Here is a 21,545-nt window from a genome sequence, read left to right on the forward strand (position 1 = left end):
AACGATACTAGGACTCTGAGGACTGAGCCTGCCCGGCAGACTCAAGAACTGCCCGGGAGGGGGTGTGGCTGCAGGGGAGAGAAGAGAAGAGAGTGTGGATGCAGAGGGAGGGGGGAGCCATAGACGGTTCCAGCAGAGGACAGAAATGGTCTAACTCATTTGTGACAGGGTTCCCTGGCTGAGTGTGAATACCCTAGCGGTGAGCATGGAGGCTATTAGGACAGGAGATGTATGACAGGGCTCGGACCACCCCCCATGGAGGCGAGGAGAAGCAGTCCAGCTCTGGAAATGTGAAGGTGGAACCCACAGGATCCAGTGATGGATGAGCCAGACGTGAGCGGTAAAGAGGAACCAAGAGGTGTGCAGAGCTTCCTGGCTGAGCAGTCGAACAGGCAGGGCGCCAGCACCTGGGATGGGAGTGAGGCTGGCAGGAAAGGCTGGGAACCCTGTGGACACACCGAGTGTGTGTCAAGAGGCAGCCAGGCACGCGTGTGAGTTCACGGGGGTGGGGGGAGCATGCTAACTGGGGAGTGGTCAGCGGCGGAGGTCCCCTAGGGGATAAGCGACAGACAGAAGAGGCCAAGAGCTGACTGAGATGAGCAACTGGGAAGGGGAGAGGCCTGCAAAGGTGAGAGAAGTGGGGGGCAGGAGAACCGGAGAGTTCACCAGTACCCGCCCCGGCCCTGGTGCTAAGGATGACCAGCCCAGTGCCGGCCGCCGCCACGCTCCACCTGGCGGGAGGCACCGCAATCCTCCACCGGTGCAGTCAGCCCTTAGACACACGGTAACTAGCACCTGTTCTGTGCCAGGCCCAGCTGGCCACGCGGGGTGTCGGCCATAGCGCCCGCCCTCAGGGAGCTGCCCGCCTGGAACAGGGACGGGACAGCGAAGGTGGAGATGTGGGGGAGAAAAGCTGAGTCTCTGCGCCCCGCACTATCAGAGTCGCTTCTCAGGGGCAGGGACATGTAGCTACGTCTAGGAGGATGACGGAGACCAGGTGCAGGGGAGCACATGGCTGGGGAAAGAGGCCCCCCAAATCACAGGTGACCGAACGGCACACAGGGCAGCCTGACCCTGACTTGGTGGGGGAGTGGGGCAGTGGAAAGGGAGAGTTTCAGGCCAGCAGGTTCCTAGGAAGGCTTGGCTGTGCAAGACAAAGATTCACAGGATGGTGTGACAGGGAGAGGCATACCCACGACCCCAGAGAGGCCACAGCTCCACAACCCCAATAGCCTGGGAGGAGTCACTGGAATAAATAACAGCAGCGGACACTACCTGAGGGTCACCAGGGGTCAGCGGTGTATGATGCTATTTCACAAATGAAGTGATATAACTGCACAGGCAGCAGCCAGAGGGGAACGCAGAGCACGCAGCCCAGAGCTGTGCCCTTTCCACGCTGCTGCAGGATGGGCTGCAGAACCCGGAGCTACTTCCTTCCCATCATCTAGCAGAACACCCCACTTGGAACACTTTTCCCATGGCCTATATGGTCCCCAAGGGGCAGGACACAAAAGACAAATAGCAGAAGTCACACATCCGTTAGAAGTCTTCAGGACTTGGCTCCACCCTATCCCACTTTGGCTTACATACCTCTAATGACAGGGAGCTCACTACCTATGCAGGCTGCCTCAGTGTGACACATTTGTTGAATTGTAACAGTGACATCAAATACTGGGGAATTCTAACTCCATCTCCGCAATGACAAAGACAAGTGTTACTCCTGTGTCATTTCACAGATGGGGAAACAGGCTGAGAGGCTAACTTACTCATCTAAAGTCTTGCAACTAGAAAGTTGCAGAGCTAGGATTTGAACCCAGGCAGTCTGGCTGCAGGGGGGCACACTCTTCATGCAGGTGCGAGTCCCCCAACTCACCAGCCGGGGTTCATAACTATGTCTGGAGCTAACAGATGAACTGCAGAAGACATGGGTACTCATCTGTGCATGAAGAAGTGGGGTGGAGAACAAGCGCTAACAGATGATAAAATGAGCATGTCAGTGGAGCAGGAGGGAGGAGAGGAGACACTGGTGCGTCTGTACAGAAAGAACAAGGAGGGAGACATGAAAGAACGAGAATGTGAGCTCATAAATTTTGCTGAATGAAATACACCATTGCTCTTTGAATCCCAGAACCTGTTTTCTGTCTGCCTGGTGACCCCTTTCAGTGTGAGGGCTTCCATCCGGGAGCCTGCACACCCGGGCATGGCGAGGGCGTCCCGGGAGGGGTGCTCGCAGGCCCAGGCAGGATCTGCCTTCCCAGACGTACACATACAGACACGACCCAGACAGGAAGAGCTGCCCAGCCACTGACAAGCACGTTCAGGAGGGCGCATGTTGTGCCGACAGCTGGAGGCCAGGGGCAAACATGTCTGCAGCCGCCCCTCAGCCCAGCACCGTGGGCTCGTCTGCCCAGCGGCAGCGGAGGGTGAGGAAGAGAACATGTCCAGACTGGACATGGTCCCCAAGCACACAGAAGACAGACGGGGCTCTGATCACGTGCCCTGGATACACTCTGCGCTGTTCCTCCCTCCACACTTTTGTTCGAGCAGTTCCTTCCACCCTGCATGCCCTTCCCGATTTCCAAGTCCCATCCGTCCTTGGAGACCAATGCAAATGCCACCTTCTACGGGGAGTGTGTCCAGATGCCCCAGGCTGGAATGACGCCTCCCTCTGCTTGTGTCTCTGCTGGAGCATTTCCAACAGTCTGCCCTGAGTCCCTGCTACTTTGGGTCTATCTCTCTGTTGAGGACCATCCCGTTTCCTCCATGAAAACATCAGACCGCTGAGCCATGGGAGAGCATCAAGTGTGCCCTCCTCACTGCCCGGGGGGCACACCTAAAGCCCCAGCCCCCAGGCCACTATGCACCAGGAGGCAGGAGGGAAGGGCTGGTACCAAGCACCGGCCCCATCCATGCTCAGGCCAGGAGCTGGGCCCCACTGACCCCAACGTTAGAGGCGAGGAGCAGGCTCAGGGATGGAGCGCCACTGTTCAGGGTCACACAGCAAATGAACACCGAGTCGGGGTGCAATGCTGGGTCAGCCTGACCCCAGCTCCATCCATTCACCTCTGGAGGGGATTCCAGATGCACCTAAGGATAATCTCAACAGCTGACATCACATGCTTACTGTGCCCCAGGCCCTGTGCTATCCCATATACAGGTCACATCATCTCCAAAGGAGGATCAACACCTCCTTTTTTACAGATAATGAAACTGAGGTGTGGAGAAGGGGAGGCCTTTGTCCAAGGCCACAGGGTTACTAGGGGGTCCTGCTTCAAACCCAGGCCTCCCTGTCTCCAGACCCCATGGACTCTATCTGCTGCCTGCACACATGACCTCCTCACTTCAGCGACCCAGCCAAGTCATACATCAATTAGTTTTCTGACTCTCAGGCACATACGTCCCTGGGGAAAGCAGCCTCCCGGTGGTATCGGTGAAGAAGCGGAACAGGACACCAGGACATGTAGGGCATGACACAGAGCAGGAGTGGGTGCTGGCGGTGCTGAGAGCTCATATGCAAAGGGCAGGCCCTTTAGCATGTGGCCACAGTGTGGTGGCTTGGCGTGGAGCAGAGCAGAGAGCCGTGACGGTGGCGGCAGGCAGGGGCTCTCGCTTACCCACGCACTTCCGGTGCCTGTTGAGAATAAAGCCCTTGGCACAGAGCACCGTGTGGCTGACACAGTAGAAGGATCCCAAGGTGTTCACACAGAACTGTCGCAGGCTACAATCATGAGTGCCCATGAGGCACTCGTCTTGGTCTAGTGACAGCCGCAGGAGGAAAAACAGAAGTGCCATTAGAAGGGCATGGCCTGTCCTGGAGCATTCAGGGACAGAGAGGGAAACTGAGACCCAGAGAAGGGCAGGGACCTGCCCGGGGCCTCCTAGGGCACCAGCCATACCTCTGGGCTTCAGGCCCAAGTTGGAGTTTATACAGTCCAAAGATGTCAGAGCCAGAACCCCAGGAAGGACAGGTGTGAGGTGAGTCTCAGAGAGGACAGGCAGCCTGGCCAGGGTCACACAGCAGGGTGGGATCAGGGGCCATCTCCCACCCAGCTCTGGAGGCATTCCCACCTCCCCGGGCAGCCAAGGGAGCCACGCAACAGCAGGGATTTGAAATTTAAGTGTGTAGGGGACCAGGCTGGCAACATCCACAGGAAAAGCAGTCATTGGGGCACTGTGGGGCCTGTGGTCTGTCTAGGCGGGGACCAGGACTGTGAACCCCTTGTGGGCAGAAGTTCGAAGAAAAATCTGAAATCTGGTCATTTTTTAAAAAGTTATTGAGTTTTCATGGTTGTGTAACTTCTTCAATTATTTAACAGGGTAGAGTCCAGCAGGATTTCCCTGCAGGGCAGGCTGACCTCTTAGAACACTATCTGCAACGTCTGGTCTGGACCCCACAGCCATTACTGCCAGGGGTCCTGCAGAGGCCTGGAGAGACATGGACACCCTGACGGGGACCAAAGGATGCCCGACCAGGAGAGATGCATTCCTCACATTTTCAGGGCCTTGATGGAAGCGAAGGGAAATCCAGAGGGCACCTGAGATCTGCTCCCCCCACCTGGGAGAAAGGTGGGCCAGTCACCGCCATGCTGTGTACTCTGGGTCAGTCTCCCGCCCTCTCTGGGCATGTGGATGGTTTTTGTGCACATCACAACACAGTCCCAGCCAAGGGGCTGGATGTGGGTTTCAGTTTCTGATAGGGATGTGCATATTTTCTCAGATAGACTTAACTGTTTTACCCCTGGACACCCACTGAGGTCGTATCTCAACTTGAACCTGAACTAAAGCATTTCCTAGACCATCTCCATGCTCCATGCTTGTCCTGCCTCCAGACATGAGAAGGTATAGTCTTGAGGTCTCTTGGGTTGTTCTCAAGGTGTCATTCGCTTGGGAAGCACCCCAGCAGGTGCCAGATCCAATGCCCACACTTCATAGTGGCAGGCCGTGCTACACTGAAGGCCCACCAGGACAAGACCTGGTCCTAGCAGGACTGCAGATATGAAAGGGACATGCTTTTGGTCCCTCTATGACCCTGAATTACCAACATCTACTGTCCCTTCTGTGGTTTCAGTAATAGAACCAAGCACGTGCCATCCAACTGGGGCACCTACTACCCAGCCTTGCTCCCCATCAGAGAAAAGTGGGGGGGATGAACGTCACTCCTGGGTCCTGCCTTACAACAACAGGGCGTGCACCTCTCTCTTTCTCTTCTGTACGTGGCTCGAACAAGGACAAGGTGGCCACAAACCAATTTCAGCCACACAGACAGGGCTAGCCAAGTCCAGGGACTTGTCAGAAACACAAATTCTCGGGCCCTACCCCAGCCCTACTGGGTCAAGATCTCTGAGGATTCTGTGGAATTCTCAGGATCCATGCTGTCACCAGGCCTCCAGGTGACTCTGTGGGACACTGAAGTTTGAGAAGCTCTGCTCTCGAGAATGGTAGAAAAACAAGATAGAAGTGGCCTGAAAAGCCCTGGCCAGCCTGTGTGCACACCTGGATGGCATGTGCACACCTGTACATGGTAACATGAGAGGAAAGAGCTGTTTCAGCTCCTCTATTTGATGCTCTGTGTCACAGCAGCCAAAAACACTCCCTTACTAACTCAGTTCAGTTTCACACTCAGAACACATCCACCTCATTCTATTTGCCCCGTCTCTGCTCTGGGCTCCCCAGCACAGGCCAGCTCAGGTTTGCACAGGTATGAGAGCGGCCCCTGTGGTACTCACCTTCACAGGACACACCATCCGCCATGATGGCATAGCCAGGAAAGCAGGAGCACATAGCTGTGTCCCCAATGACACTGCACACCTGCTTGCAGGGCCCATTGTCTGGGGGAAAAAAACCACACAGAGATCAGAGACCAGCAGGCTTGTCAGCCCTGCTCCAGCCTGTAGGCAGAAGGCCTGGGAGCAAAGGAACCCGGCCACAGGTCCTTTCCACAAGGACCCTTGGTAAATCGGCTGGTGTCAGGGGCAATGCTCAGGGCCTCCCATCACCATCACCACTCGGACACCAAACCCCTCCCTGGAGTGACAGTGCTGATGGAGAGGAGGGGACAGAGAAGACAGAGCAGGGGGGAGAGAAAGGATGCAGAGACAGAAGGACCAAGAAAGAGGACTTTCCACGCACTACTGCGCGCAGGCTCCAAGACAGTTTCTCAAGCAAGGATTCTATTCGCTCAGTGTTATAGGAACTGAGATGAAAAGCTGCTAACTGACTTGCTTGAGATCACACCCTAGCTCCCCTCACCTACAACCTCACCTCCTCAGCTACATTCTCAATTCCTGACCTCAGACAGGTGAGACCAACCAAATCCCCGAAGCAGAAGGAGGCCATCTTGCACATGCCCAGCACTGAGGAGCCCCCACCAGGCAGTCCAGAGCCACCCCAGGGCCCAGGTTACCTTTGCAGGTGTTGGGTTGTGGCACTGGTAGCATGATGGTGTTGGAGGCCACCTGGGAGGACTCTGGTTTCAATGCAGACTCCTCTGCAGCCTCTGGCTGTGGGGGGTCACTTTCTGTCATGGACAGAGTAGATAGAAGGGGGACAGCTCATGCCTTCAGCCTGGCTTCAGGCTCTTCCTACACCCTGGGCACCATGTCTTGTTTAATTCCCTCCTACCCATTTCACACGAGAGGAAATTGAGGCTCAGAAAGCAACATACCCCAGGCAAGATCTCTCTTGCAGCTACTGAAGCGGAGGAGGAGTGGAAGGAGAGGAGTGAGTTTCTAGACTAAAAATGTATTTATCCCTGGACAGCTGGCAGGCAGAGAGCCTCCCAGACCAGGGAACGAGGCAGCTTCCTAGGTTGCCTATTGAAGGTTGACCACCTCGGGCCTACTGCTGGGGATACAGACTGACTTGGGTCGATGGGGGCCTCTGTAGCCTGGGTCCTGGCCCTGCACTGGGCTCTAGGGTGGGATGCTGAGGCTGCCCACACACATGGGAGCTTCAGATGGAGCAAATGGTTTCAACCTGTCTGCCTGGCCTTACAAATCCCACTGTTAGGGGCCTCCAGTTCTTACAAGCTCCAGAGTGTTGGGTAACAGGAGGGGAAGCAGACCATTGTGTCCATCACAGGAACACCATGCTCCACGGGCAAGATCAGCCCCTGCCCAGCCATCTGGGCCCTTACCTGGGCGGCAGGTACGGCCATCGTCCTGCAGTGAGAAGCCAGGAAAGCAGGCACAGTGGTAGGAACCCACGGTGTTGATGCAGAGATGCTGGCACAGCTCCCCTGGGAGGAGCAGGCACTCATCCTGATCATCCCCAGGCAGGCTGTTGGGCAGCTCAGTCTCTGTGCCCAGGGATAGGGCCTCCCGGTTCGCCAACTCTGTCTCTGAAACTAGAGTGGGGTTCAGTGCTCATGATGGGACACGGGTTGGCCCCAGCAGGTGGCTGACACTATAGGCCTCCAGGAAATCAGTGAAGGTCCTCATGAGAACCTTCTGTGTGCCCACCTAAGAGCACAGATGGACAAAGGTAGATGGATGGATGGATGGATGGATGGATGGTTAGATGGGTGATAGGTGATGAATGGAGGGATAAGGGAATGAATGATGGATGGATGGATGGATGGATGGATGAATGGATGGACAGATGGATGCATGGAGTGGGGAGGGAGGGATGGATCACAGATGATGAATGAAGGGATGAATGAATGGTGGATGAATGGACAGATGATGGATGGATGAATGGATGGATAGATGAATGGATGGATTGATGAATGGATGATAAATGATGAATGAGGTAGATGAATAATGGATGGATAGATGGATAGATGGATGGATAGATACAGATGGATGGATGGAGGGAGGAAGGGAGATAGGGATGATAGATGATGAATGAAGGGATGCTTGAATGGTGAATGGATGGATGGATGGATGGATGACAGATGATGAATGGAGGGATGGATGAATGGAAGGATAGGTAGGTGGGTAGATGGATGGATGCATGGATGAATGGACAGATGAACAAACAGACCTCAGCAATAAGAATGAACCCATGAGAGCCAGGTCCAAGTCTTTATGCCCTGCAATATGCCAGGGCCAGGCCCATAACACTCCTCAGGAAGCTTTGGCTAAAGTGTTGAACTGGATCTAGACCCCTGATCTCAGTGACATCTGGGAGGACCATCCCTAGCAACAAAAAGGACCCCAGACATGTGCTCTGTCAGATGGGGATCTGAGCTCTCACTTGGGCCTTCCACAGCCACGTTACCCTGGGCAGCACTAGGTCTCTCCAGCCTGCCGGCACTGCAGTGGGGAGCAGGTGGGAGTGGCAGAGAAGGCTTCTGGGGCTGAGGTGCCTTGGAGGCTCTTCATATATCAGTAATGGAATGGGGAAGGGGGTGCTGCAGCCTTTCATGTTCCCAGTCAGCATGGGACTTCAGCTTTGCTCACTGGCCCCAGGAGCCAGGCCCCCCAAGACACCAACTACATGAGGTCACATCTGAGAAACATGTTTCACATCAAGGGTGTTTACACTGTGCTCAGCCCAATCAGCCCTGGCCTGGTTCATGCAGACAGGGCCGTGACAGCTGGTGGTCCAGCCTGAAGACCTGGCACTGCAGGTGGGCAACAGATGGACCAGGGCTCTGCTGAGTAGGCTGCAGGCTGGGGAGCATTTCTAGGGTTCATGCTCAGCCTACCCTCCCCCCAGCATGCTCTTCATACAATGCTCCTGGCAGAAGGAAATGGAGGCTCAGAGAAGCAAAGTGATTTGCCCAAGGTCAGTCACCTGAGCAGGACTGGAATCCAGGTCAGTTTGGCCCTACCATTTATGTCTCTTGAGGCCCAGGTTACCCACCAGTTCCCCATTGGAGGAGAGGAACACACACGTTTGGCTCTGGACCCTACCGGGCCGCATCCCCACCTCTGACTCCTAGAGCCAAACCTCCTCACGGACTATACCGTGAACCAAACCCTTCTGGGTACTAACCAGACCTTCCCAGCACTGCTCAACCAGGCCCCTCCAGCCAGCTCCAACAGGTGGTACTTCCTTTGGACTGGACACAGAACTGTCTCCACACTAGCCTGGTAAGGCTGGCTGGTCCCTCTTAGCGGAGTCTCTGTGCACTCACTGGGACACCCTCACCAGGCTCCTCTTGGCCCACAGGCACAAAGGAGGCTAACGGTCATGAGTCCAGGAGACATCCCTGGCTAGGCTGACAGGAGCTGGACATGGCAGCTGGAACAGTTGCCAGAGCATATGGAGGACTGGGGAGCCCTTCCACTGAGGGCTGGAAACTTTAAGATTGCTCAGGCAGGAGCAAACACGGGCTCCAGGCTCTGCACTGGCACACATATAGCCAAAGGCTGCCCGGGGGCAGGCTCTGGGCAGGGGCACATGGGAAGAGGACCCAGGCCTGATCAGCCCTCACAGGGCTCATAGTGGTGAAGGGGAGGCCACCAAACAAACCCACCTTTTATTCAGTTATTTACTAGGGACTCTTAGGGGCCAAGCACTGAGAACACAGGGAGAATGGCAGTGCTGGCCTGAAGGGGCTGGTCAGGCAGGCAAGGCACCATTTCCGAACGCATTCTCTATCTTGGTTTATCCCTCAAGACACAGGTGACAGGGATGGAGGGCAGATGGATGAAGGAAGGTAAATGAATAAGTGGATGAGTAAAAGGCTTCCTGGTGGGTGGGTGGGTGAATACATGAGCAGATGGACAGATAAAGGATGGATGGATGGATGGATGGATGGATGGACGGATGGGTAAGCGGGCAGGTCGGTGAGTGGGTCAGTGGGTAGACACATGGATGGAAGGACGGATGTGTGAGTGGACAGATGAGGAGACGGGAATGGATGGCATAGTAGGATAAATGCATAGAGAAATGGGCCAGGAGGGTGTGCAGGGGATGATGAAGTGGATGGTTGGATAGAAGAGTGGATGGGGAAGAAGATGTGTGGATACGCAGGTGAACAAAGACATGGGAGGGAGGCAGAGTGGAGAGTGGCAGGGCAGTAGGGAGTTGGTGGTTCAGTGGGTGGAATGGATGGCACCCACATGGCTGGCTGGGATCGCCATCTCAGAAGTAATAGGCCAGAGGCCACCATTGGAGGCCATAGAAGAACTCTGTCTAGAGCAGGCTCGTGCCTTAGTCACAGGTGACAGTGGACCCAGGGTCCCCACTGAAGGCAAGAGGGCACCCAGCCTTGGAGAGAAGCCCCAAAAGCTCTCTCTGCCCCTCACTCAACCGGCCCATATGCTCTGCCCCTGGGGAGCAGCACTCACCTCTCCGAGGTGCAGCTTCGGGCTCCGGAGGCCGGCGGACCTCGGGCACAATGAGGGGGTCTTCACCTTCACAGCAGGAGAGCATGACGTGGTTGCAGGGGTAGCCCAGGTTGGGGTTAGACTCGCATGAGTGGCCCTCAGCCCGCACACGAAGTCCCAGGCCACAGCAGTCACAGCATTGCTGGAGAGACACGCGCCATCACTGCCCGTACTCTGGCCCCTCAGAGCCCGTCTGCCTTCCTGCGGCCTGTGAGCCCGTGGGATGCACTCAGGGCCCCCAGGACACAGCCCAGGGCCAGGCTCGGGAGGAGCTGGCAATTGGGAATGAATCCATTCTTGTCTCGTTTCTTCCACCCTGTGCGTGCCGTCCCAGGACAGAGGGGTCATCGGTTTCCACTTCCCATGCGTGGCTCAAAGGAGGGCTAATGCAAGGTTTTTTGCAGTGATTAATAAATGGCCACTGGGAAAAGGACTACACACTAACTCCCAGACACATCCATTAACCAGCCCCCTACCAAAATTTATTAGCAGAGCTCAATTCTACTCAGGCCACCTAACAAGACAGAATTTCCTTTGAAGTTAGAGATAGGAGTGACATCACTGGGTGATGCTTTCAGGGAGCTTTAAACTGGGGGTGAATCAACTTGGAAATATATCTCTTTTGCTCTTCTCCTTCCTCCTTTTTGGAACCAATGTGATGGCTGGAACCCTAGCAGCTATCTGGGATCATGAGGTAACTGTGAAGATGGAAGCTACAGCTAAAGATGACTGAGCAGAGAAATAGAAGCCTGGGTACCCCCTGTCCCAGACTGTCTACCTCCAAGAATAAAATATTTAATTTGTTTAAACGACTATAGTAGACTGATTGTAACAACAGCCCCAATATTTCAATGTTCCCTGTTCTACCATCTTTGTGATGTAATAGTTCAGTTCCTCCTTTCAAAAGAAAGCATCTCTTTCCCAACCTCATGCCTTGCTTTGGCCAGGAGGATGAGAGAGAAGTGCCAGTGTGCTAGTTTTGAGCTGAGACCTCAAAAGGCCTTGCACTCTTCTACCCCTTGCGTTGGAACCCAGCCACACACTGAATAACAGCCTCAGGGCTAGACTGTTGGAGGTGGAGAGACCACATGGAACAGAGAGGAGTCCGTTTTCTAGACTATCCAGTGTCAGGAGAGCCATCAGCTTGTGGGAAACAGGTGAGCAAACCCTGCCAGAGCAGCCGAGGTCAGCAAACCCACCCTGACTCATGGGTTAAACGAGTCATAAGCCAGCAGGCTTTGAGCTGGTGCGTCACAGAGCAACAGCTCACAGACACTCCAGACCTGCACTTCCCAATGCTGGGCACTGCCACTTAGTCAAGACCCACTATGCACTTAACACATAGGGAGTTTCCATTATCTCTGATTCTCACAAGCACCCCATACGATGTGTATTATCATCCCCTTTTTATACAGATGGAGAAGATGAGGCTCAGAAAAGAGGGCTGGTCCAGGGTCAAACAGACAGACACGCAAGTGGAATGCTAAACCTGCTTGTCCCCAAAGTCCTTTTCCCAATATCAGTGTTCACGAGAAACAGATCCTGACATGACAAAAACTCAAGTCCAAATCTCCCAAATGGCACCCTCCTCCAGAGGTCCGTGTCCCAGGCACCCAGGCTTGAGACACTGGTTCTTCATCTACCCGCCCCCCAGCCTACTCCAAACATCTCCTTTCGTGGTTTCTCCTGAAACTGTTGGACTGTCTTCGTGTGCTCTGGTTCCCTGCTGCTGACAGCCAGCTGTCCATCCGCGAGGTCTGTTTTCCCTTCCTCCTGATTTTCAGCAGGTGTGTGACCTCTCCAGAATAAAGACAGCATTCCCCAGCCTCCCTGGAAGCTGGGTATGGCCACCGGACTAGGTTCTAGCCAGCATAGCAGAAGTGGAAATACTGTCTGTCCTCAAGAGAGAGGCTCTTCTTCGCCCCCCATTCACAGCAACATTATTCACACCGGGCAAGACCCAGAAGCAGCCCAAGTGCCATAAACGAAATGTGTTACAGCTATACGATGGATCGGTATTGAGCCTTGAAAAGGGAAGGCCGTCTAACACATGCTACAACATGGATGACCTGAGGATAGGATGCTAAGTGAAATAAACTGGATACAAAATAAAAACAAAAACAAACTAAAAAAAAAACCCCAACACCACCAAAAACCAGAAACAGAAAGCCCCGTGAGGGCAGGACTTTTCACATGTTATTCATTCCTGCCTCCTTAGTACATAAAGCAGCCCAGGACACGCTGGTGTTCAACAAACATTTCCTGAATTAACGGGTCACTATAATAGCTGATGGTGTTTCTATGCAGATGAAGAACCCCCCAAACCAGGCAAGAGTGTCACTCCCCACAGAGGAGTCCCACAAGGAGTCTAACCACACCCCCTCCCCATCCCCTCAGCCCTCGAGGACCTCACCCCCAGGCTACAGATGCCACATCAGGCTTGCCTTGTACAAGGAGACGCCACAGGTGTCATTGTCCTCAGCCCCACAGGCCTCGCCCTCCTTGGCCCCCATGACGCCAGCCATGCAGCTCTTCTCCTTCAAGTAGGACACACAGCAGTGCTTCTGGGCTGTCCTGCAACAGAGGTGTGCCTCAGCCTCACCCGAGTGCCTGGGACTCCTCCAGGAGGGATAACCTGTCCCATTTCACAGAAGAGGAAACTGAGACTCAGAGAAGGAAGCCCCTGCTGGAGGTCTGCTGCAAGCCAGGCTTGTGCTGCTGATAGGGGCATCGGCAAACCCAGCACATCTCCCGCCAAAGAATGTGGGTTCTGTTTCTGAGTTAAACCAGGAACCCTCAGGTCTGGGGCCCTCTGGACTCCACACCGTCCATCCCTGACCAGTGTGGGAGGGGGTCAGCATTCTGAGGCCCCCAGAGGGCTGAGACAGACAGGGAGACTCAAACCCAGGATGCACAGGGCGGCTCAGCCTGCAGGAGAGCAGCCTCCAGGCTCCCTGGCCATGCCACCCAGTATCTGTAGGGCTGCCCTGGGCAGAAGTAGCTGATGAGCCAGCACACAAAGAGGGGCGTCACAGGGAGGTGGAGTTCAGCCTCACTTGAGAAAGGGCATGTCTCAGTGGGAGCTCTTCAGTGTTGGAACTGCCTATCTATGAAGTAGTGAGTTTCCCATCATAAGAGGGATCCAAGCACCCCTCAGGGCCACCAAGCTCAAAACTCCTGATCAATGTATGCTCCAACTCCTAAGTAGCCCCCAAATTGGTGATATGATAAAAGGGAAGGGAAAGGGAGAAGTTTAGAATTTAAATGTCTCTAAGGGAAGCATGCTGCACTAGACATTAGGAACCATGGGTTCTAATTCTGGCCATGCTCCCAGGGAGCTGTGTGGCTTTGTGAACCATATCACCTCTCTGAACCTTATCCTCCTTATCTAGAAAAATAAGGAGGTTGGAAAAGAAGGCATTCCTGGGAAAAAGGAGAGATTTGTAAATGGCTGACCAAGACATCTTCAGGGGCCTGGCACAGAAGGGGCAAGGGTACAAACCACACCTTTGCTGAGAACATGAAAAGTCAGAGAATCAATCAACAGAGACAGCCGAGGACAGTTAGGGGCCAGCCTTTTGGAGACCCCAGGGCAGCAGAGTGGGGAAAGAAAGAGGGCTGAAGGCTCCTAGTTCAAAGTTAAAGAGGAAAATCTGATGTGAGCTGAGCACTGCCAAGCAGCAACCACAATATACAGTGGGCGAAGCACCTAATTGTTCGCAGGTGACCACGTCCCTTAACACTTGTTCCAAATTGTGCACTCTTTTAAGTATGCTCCTCTGTCCAGCTACAGATGTGCATGGCCACTTCATTCCTACAGCCAGTCCTGGGCTTTCCACAGCGGGGGAAAGCCTGGCCAGAGGGCTCACAGCAGCCATCACCAAGTGCCCACGGGCACCTGGAGGCAGGCAGGTGAAGCATGTTCTCACCTTGCACTGTCGGGGCCCATGGGCTAAAGCAAGCAGGGATCTGGAAAAAGGCAAAGGGACAGCTCTGCTTGTTCCAGGGTGCTCACCCTACCTGCAGGCGTCACCCTCAGCACCGCTCTCAGGGATTTCCAGGCACTCGTCATTGTCGATGGCCCACTGCTGTCCGGCTGCACAGCACGTCTCAATCAGATCCTTCGTGGAGACTGTGGGTGGCAACACAGACAGAGTCACCACCCTTAGAGGAGGCACTTTGTTCCCAGATTTCCAGAGTCGGCAAATGTAGCGGATGCTGCTGGTGCTGTCCAGACCCCCATTACCGGAAAGGTGACTCACTCACCCCCACTGCTATGCAGGGTGGCAGCTAGCTGTTCACTTCGGAGAGTTGCCAATGAGGTTAAATCTACCCCATGGGGGAGGAGGCTGGGAGAAGAATGGCCAATCAATGACTGGTGGGGGTGGGAAGCAAAGAAAAGCGCTCCCTCAAAGGGGACAGTGTGTGGGGCCACTCACGCTCCAGAGTTCCCTGTGGGATTGGGACATTGGCAAGCTCCTTCCCTGCCCCCTCCCCGGGCAGGTTCTCCAAATGAACCACCACAGGCACAAAACCTGGCTCTGCTGCTTTTTTTTTTTTAAGATTTTATTTATTTATTTTTGAGATAAAGCACATGCACGTGGGAGTACATGAGTGGGGGGGAGGGACAGTGGAAGAGGGAGAAGCAGACTCCCCACTGAGCAGGGAGCCCAATGCGGGGGCTTGATCCCAGGACCCCAGAATCATGACCTGAACCAAACAAAGGCAGATATTTAACTGACTGAGCCACCCAGGCCCCCCTCAGGCTCTGCTTATAAGGAACCTGACCTAAGACACCAAGACAGGACAAGGCATAAGCAACAGCAGGGAGAGAAGTTTAAAACTCATCTAGGAGGGGCACCTGGGTGGCTCAGTGGGTTGAGCATCTGACTCTTGATTTCAGCTCAGGTCATGATCTCAGGGTCATGAAATCGAGCTCAGCAGAAAGTCTACTTGAGATTCTCTCTTTTCATCTCCTTTTGCCCCCCACTCCTACGACATTCACTAGTACTCTCTCTCTCTTTAAAAAAAAAATACAGAAAAAAACTTCACCTAGGAAAGTTAGTGGAGAAAATATTTGTGGCTGGGAGAGCAGGAAAAGGCAGGGTAGTGGAACGTCTTAAAACTGAAAGGCACAGACCACAGCTTTAAAAAAACAGATGGATTTGCCCACCTTGAAATTAAAATTCTCTGTATAACAAAGAACCCCATGGACATATAGAAGATTGCTGACAGGTTAGGAAACATTTCTGGAATGCCTAAAACTGGCAAAGAACTGCCATTGAGAAAACATAATGATCTCCTGAAAATTAACATAAAAAAACAAACCCAAAGTAAAATACCTGTTTAGGAAAAATCAGAAAGATTTTTCTGATACAGAAAATCATGCCAGGCACATGGCATGATACATGCCAGGCACAGGTGGGAACCCTCATGCCCTGGGGATGGAAGTGGTCACTGGACAGCCAGTCTGGAAGGAGATAAGGCATTGCTGACACACATTGCTGACAAATTAAGCTTACACATCATCCTGGACCCAGTGGCTTTGCTCCTAGCTGTGCATTCCAGGGAAGTCTCCACCCAGGCCCATAATGCAACCACTACAAGGATCCAATACTTTGGCATCATTTGTGGAAGTGGGTGTTCATCAATGGAGAAGTGACTGAATAGAATTTGGGATGTCCTCCATGGAGGATTCCACAACTGTCAAAAATAACAGACTAGATGTACACACAACAATGTGAAGCTGGACACATATACACACAGCAACATGGAACAGCACAAAAAACACTGGGGTGGAGGGAAAGAAACCACGTGAGATCGGTTAAACAAATTAAAAACACTGTGCACAAAATTACAACACACATTTTGCACATAAGTGAAAAACACACACATGCAAATTAAACAGAAGAGAGCAGTTGCCTCTGGTGGGGCAGAGGTTGGCAATGGGGAAAAGAAATTAAAGGGAATAAATACAGAAATAAAACAAGAGAGAGTCTTACCGAGATAATAACATGCAAGGTGCCAGAAAATGAGTATAATTAACGCAACCATTTGTTTCTGAGGTCTAAAAAAAATGACATGCAAAGATAAAGCACCTCTAGGCCAAGAGACACATAAAAAGGTGCTCAGTATTAGTAATTATCTAATTACTATCTTGGCAAAGGCAAGTCAAAATCACAATGAGACATCGCCTTACACATGTCAGAATAGCTAATATATAAAAAGAAAAACACAAGAAACAGCAAGTGTTAGTGAAGATGTGGAAAAAAGGGAACCCTCATGCATGTTGGTGGGAATGCAAACTGGGGCAGCCACTGTGGAAAACAGTATGGAGAGATTCCACAAAAAAAAACCGAAATACCCTATGATCCAGTAATTTCACTAGTATTTACCTAAAGAAAACAAGATGCTAATTTGAAAAGATACCTGCACTCCTCTGTTGATGCAGCATTATTTATAACAGCCAAGGTATGAAGGCACCATGTGTGCATCTATAAATGAATGGATAAAGAAGATGTGGCACATATATACAATGAAATATTACTTAGCCCTAAGAATAGAATGAGATCTTGCCACCTGCAACAACATGGATGGAGCTAGAGGGTATTATGCTAAGTGGAATAAGTCAGACAAAGGAAAACATACTATATGATTTTATTTAAGTGTGGAATGTAAAAAACAAGACAAAACAAAAAAAAAGAACAAAAAAAAAAAGAAAACAGACTTAAATACAGACAACAAGCTGCTGGTTGCCAGAGGGGAGGTGGTAGAGGGATAAGTGAAATAATAAAGAGGATTATGAGATACAAACTTCTGGTTATGAAATAAATGAAGATGAAAAGTACAGCGTAGGGAATATAGTCAATAATGCTGTAATAACAGTATATGGTGACTACATTTACTGTGGTGAGAACTGAACAATGGATAGTATTGTTGAATTGATATCTTGTACACCTAATATAACATTGTAACTAGTATCCCTTAATAAAAAATCTTAAAAACCAAAACAAAGGTAAAGCTCACCTGGAGTACCTACACCTATGCTGAGGAGAGAGCAAAGTATAATGGAATAACTTTGAGGCTGGGACCACATCTTAGTGCTACCATGTATAGACATTTCTTCTCTCTAAAGACTCAGTGTCCTTCTCTACTATGAGGATCTGTAGCTGTATAACTGCTGAAACCTACAAAGACCTCTAAATGTCCTTGAGCAGTTTACATGACCTAGAAGAGCTGAGGAGCAGCAAATCCACCAATGGATGTCAGCAGCCTGCAAGGTTCCAGGAAAAGAGTGACAGCTCACTAAGAATCATCAGCTTCATTTGCTGAGTGGGCATTTCAAGTTATTGAACTTTTCTAAGTTTTAAGTCCCCCTCTGTAAAAGAGGGAAAATATGTTTCAGTAACAACCTGAAGGCTGTACCAGGAGGAACAAAAACTGTTCTTAACAACAATAATCTACCAGACACAAGTAGCAAATATCACACTCAATTGAAACACTAGACACATGTCCCATGAAGTCAGAAATGTGACAAAAATGCTTGACACTGTTTAGTATTGTCCTAGAGATACTAGCAGATGTAATAAAGCAAGAAAAAAAGGCAGTAGAAATATTAGAAACAAAGAGATGATAGGCATTCTTTGTAGATGTTATGGTTTCATCTTTTTTAGAAAATCCAAAGGAATAAAAACTAACACAATATTTAAGTGAATACTAAGGTATAATAGTTATAATAATAATGATAACTATTATTCACTAATAACTATTAACTAACAATAGATACGATGATGATGATGATGATGATGATGATAACATGGCCAAAAACAAAATCAAGATATTCAGTTAAGTGGCTTTCCTATATCAGAGTAACAATTAAATAGAAAAGATAATTAAAATCTCATTCAAAACAGAAACAAACCTAGAAATAAATCCATCATAAACATGCTAAATCCACATGAAGAAAAAAATTGTCTAATAGATATAACAGTATATTTTATTAGAAATCTACCCCTTGTGTCTGGACACAAAGATTCAGTACCTTGAAGACATCTATTCTCTTCCATTTAATCTACAACTTCAAGGCAATACAAAGTCCCAACATACTTTATCATGAAACTTATCAAGCTGATTCTAAAATTCATCAAAATTGTCTGAGAATACCCAAGAAAAATTCTGAAAAGAAAAAGAGCATATTTTAAAGTCTAATAATTAAAGAGAAAAGGAGATCACCTAGGCAGCTTGTCCCTTCACTGAACAACAGAATTTAGAAACAGAACTATGTACACATGGGAACTTAGTATACGATAAAGATGGCATTCAATCTCAGTGTGAGAAGGACTGAATATATGAGGTTGGGACACCACACACAAAAATAAATTCCAAATCTAAAGGTGGTATTAGAGGAAAACCGAGGAAAATGATTTTAGGATAAAGAGAACTGTTTTCAAAAGTAAAATCCACAGAAGAATGAAATTGGACCCTTACACCATATACAAAAATCAACTCAAAGTGGATTAAAAACTTAGATGTAAGACCTGAAACTTCACAACTCCTAGAAGAAAACACAGGGGAAAAGCTCCTCAACATTAGTCTTGACAATGAGTTTTGGGGAGACACCAAAATACAAGCAACAAAAGCAAAAATCAACAAGCGGGGGATTACACCAAACTAAAAAGCCTCTGTACAGCAAAAGAAACCATCAACAAAATGAAGAGGCAACCTACAAAATGGGAGAGTATCAGCAAACCACATACTGATAAGGGATTAATATGCAAAATATATAAGGAACTCATACAATTCGACAGCAAAAAAATTTTGTTTAAAAATGGGCAAAGGAGGGATCCCTGGGTGGCGCAGCGGTTTGGCGCCTGCCTTTGGCCCAGGGCGCGATCCTGGAGACCCGGGATCGAATCCCACATCAGGCTCCCGGTGCATGGAGCCTGCTTCTCCCTCCGCCTGTGTCTCTGCCTCTCTCTCTCTCTCTCTGTGACTATCATAAATAAATAAAAATTTTAAAAAAAAATGGGCAAAGGACAAAAATAGACATTTTTCCAAGGACATATAAATGGTCAACAGGTATGTGGAAAGATGCTCAGCATCACTCATCACCAGAGAAATGCAAAGCAAAACTGCAATGAGATGTGTCCTCACATCTGCAAGGGAGGCTAATATTCAAAAGACAAGAGATAACAAGTGTTGGCGAGGTTGTGGAGAAAAGGGAACCCTGTACACTGTTGATGGAAATGTAAATTGGTGCAGCCCACTGTGGATAAAAGTATGGAAGATCCTCCAAAATTAAAAACAGAACTCCCATATGGTCCAGCAATTCCACTTCTGGGATATATATCTGAAAGAAATTAAAGCACAATCTCAAAAAGATATCTGTACCTCTAAGTTTACCGCATTATTTGCAATAGCCAAGACATGCAAACAACCTAAGCATGCACTGATGGGTGAATGGTATATCACATACACATATATACATAAATATATAATGGAATATTGTTCAGCCATAAAAAAGGAAATCCTGCCATTTTCACGAACATGGATGGAACTTGTGGGTCTTATGCTAAGCAAACTACGACAGAGAAAGAAAAATACTGTGTGATCTCACTTATATGTGGAATTAAAAAAAAAAAGCCAAATTCAAGAAACAGAGTAGTTTGGGGGTTGCCAGAGACTCTTGGGGGGGGGCGGGGTCTCCAGGGAGACGGTAGGCAAATCTACAAGCTTGCGTCCACCTAAGTTCTGGTGATCTAACACACAGGACAGCACCTACATGATACATACTGTATCATGTACTTGAAAGTTGCTAAGAGAGTAAATCTTAACATGTTCTCACCACAAACAACAAAAAATGGCAACTATGTGCCAGTGGTGGACGCATTACTGTAGTAATCACCTCACAATACACATGTAAATCAAATCACCACATTGTATACTTAAATTTTCCCAATATCATAGGTCAATTATATCTCAATAAAGCTGGGTTGGGGGGAGAAATAAAATCCACAAGTAAGGGGATCCCCAGCTGGCTCAGTGGTTTAGTGCCTGCCTTCAGCCCAGGGCCTGATCCTGGAGTCCTGGGATCGAGTCCCACATCAGGCTCCCTTCAGGGAGCCTGCTTCTCCCTCTGCCTGTGTCTCTGCCTCTCTCTCTCTCTCTCTCTCTCTCTCTCTGTGTGTGTCTCTCATGAATAAATAAATGAAATCTTTTTTAAAAAATCCACAAGTAAAAAGGAAAACCTTAATACAATAGAAATATAAAATCCCTGTATAGCAAGAGGCAGCATATCCAACCAGCCCCAGTTACTCTCATCACATCACTCATTTCTTAAGGCTCCTCATAGCATTTATCACTATGTGAAATCTTATTTATTTATGAGCCTACTTCTTCCCTTGTCTCTTTCTCTACAAAGGTACATGAGTCTTTGTGGCCACTGAAAGTGATACCACCATCCCATGCTTAATCTTTTCTCATTACATTCTGGGCAAGCGGAAGTCACACCTCATTTGAATACTTCTGGTACACCTAGGCAGCTTGTCCCTTCACTAATAGCTCAACATCTTTCTTTTCACTGGTCTCAACTCTTACTCCTTCTAAGCCTTCTCTGAGATTGCCTTTCTGAGATCAGGGGATTGTAATCGATCCCTGAGTCTTAGCCAGGGGACTTGAGGTGGGTTCTCTATTGAAATGACTATAACAGCTGAAATGAAGTGTGGGCTGGTAAAGAGCCAGGATCGAGTCCAACCACTTTCATCCTTACAGTTACAGTGAATGAGTCCTCTTATCTCCCTACGTTACAGATCAGGGAGTGAGTCAAAAGCCCCAAACCTCAGTTTCCCCCTCTTCTCTTCCCCTCTCCAGGCCTCAGCTCCCCTACGTCTGTGGGATGGGCGACTTGATCCAGCTGATCCTGAAGGCCCTGTCTGACACTCTAACCAGCACCAGCCTGAGAGGAGGTTCTGCTTCCCCATGGATTGTATGGTGCTCTCCTTCTGCCCCCTCCTTGATCAGAAGCCAGGCTTCAGTCTGTGTTTGGCAGGCTTCCCACCATTCTCCCTGGCCTTTCCCACCCTGGCTTCCCTCTGTTTCAGACAAAGGAACTCAGAGGCCGTGAACCCATGTGCTGGGAGGGCCACCCACTTGGAGCAGGAGGGGGAACTAGTCCAGGGGCCAAGCCTGGTTCTGCGTGGTACTGTCCAAGATGTGGGAGGCAGGGCCAGGCAAAGCCCAACAAGATGTGTACCCCTCGTCTCCTCG

At 50.2% G+C, this 21,545-nt stretch overlaps 1 protein-coding gene across 3 annotated transcripts in view; it reads right to left on the reverse strand.

Annotated features, from left to right (window-relative positions):
- FBLN2 (fibulin 2) overlaps positions 1-21,545 on the reverse strand; it is an 88,605-nt gene that overhangs the window by 15,743 nt on the left and 51,317 nt on the right. For 2 of the 3 annotated variants that reach the window (XM_041762881.1, XM_041762883.1), the window contains 7 exons: positions 14,301-14,412; positions 12,725-12,854; positions 10,242-10,422; positions 7,136-7,345; positions 6,404-6,517; positions 5,727-5,828; positions 3,615-3,755 (listed from right to left, as the gene is read on the reverse strand). In XM_041762881.1, coding sequence (XP_041618815.1) covers positions 3,615-3,755; positions 5,727-5,828; positions 6,404-6,517; positions 7,136-7,345; positions 10,242-10,422; positions 12,725-12,854; positions 14,301-14,412 — 990 coding nt within the window. The remainder of the gene's footprint in view (positions 1-3,614; positions 3,756-5,726; positions 5,829-6,403; positions 6,518-7,135; positions 7,346-10,241; positions 10,423-12,724; positions 12,855-14,300; positions 14,413-21,545) is intronic. The other variant, XM_041762882.1, reaches the window with a different exon arrangement.

The sequence above is a fragment of the Vulpes lagopus genome, chromosome 7 (assembly GCF_018345385.1).
Source record: "Vulpes lagopus strain Blue_001 chromosome 7, ASM1834538v1, whole genome shotgun sequence".
NCBI classification, from domain to species: Eukaryota; Metazoa; Chordata; class Mammalia; order Carnivora; family Canidae; genus Vulpes; species Vulpes lagopus.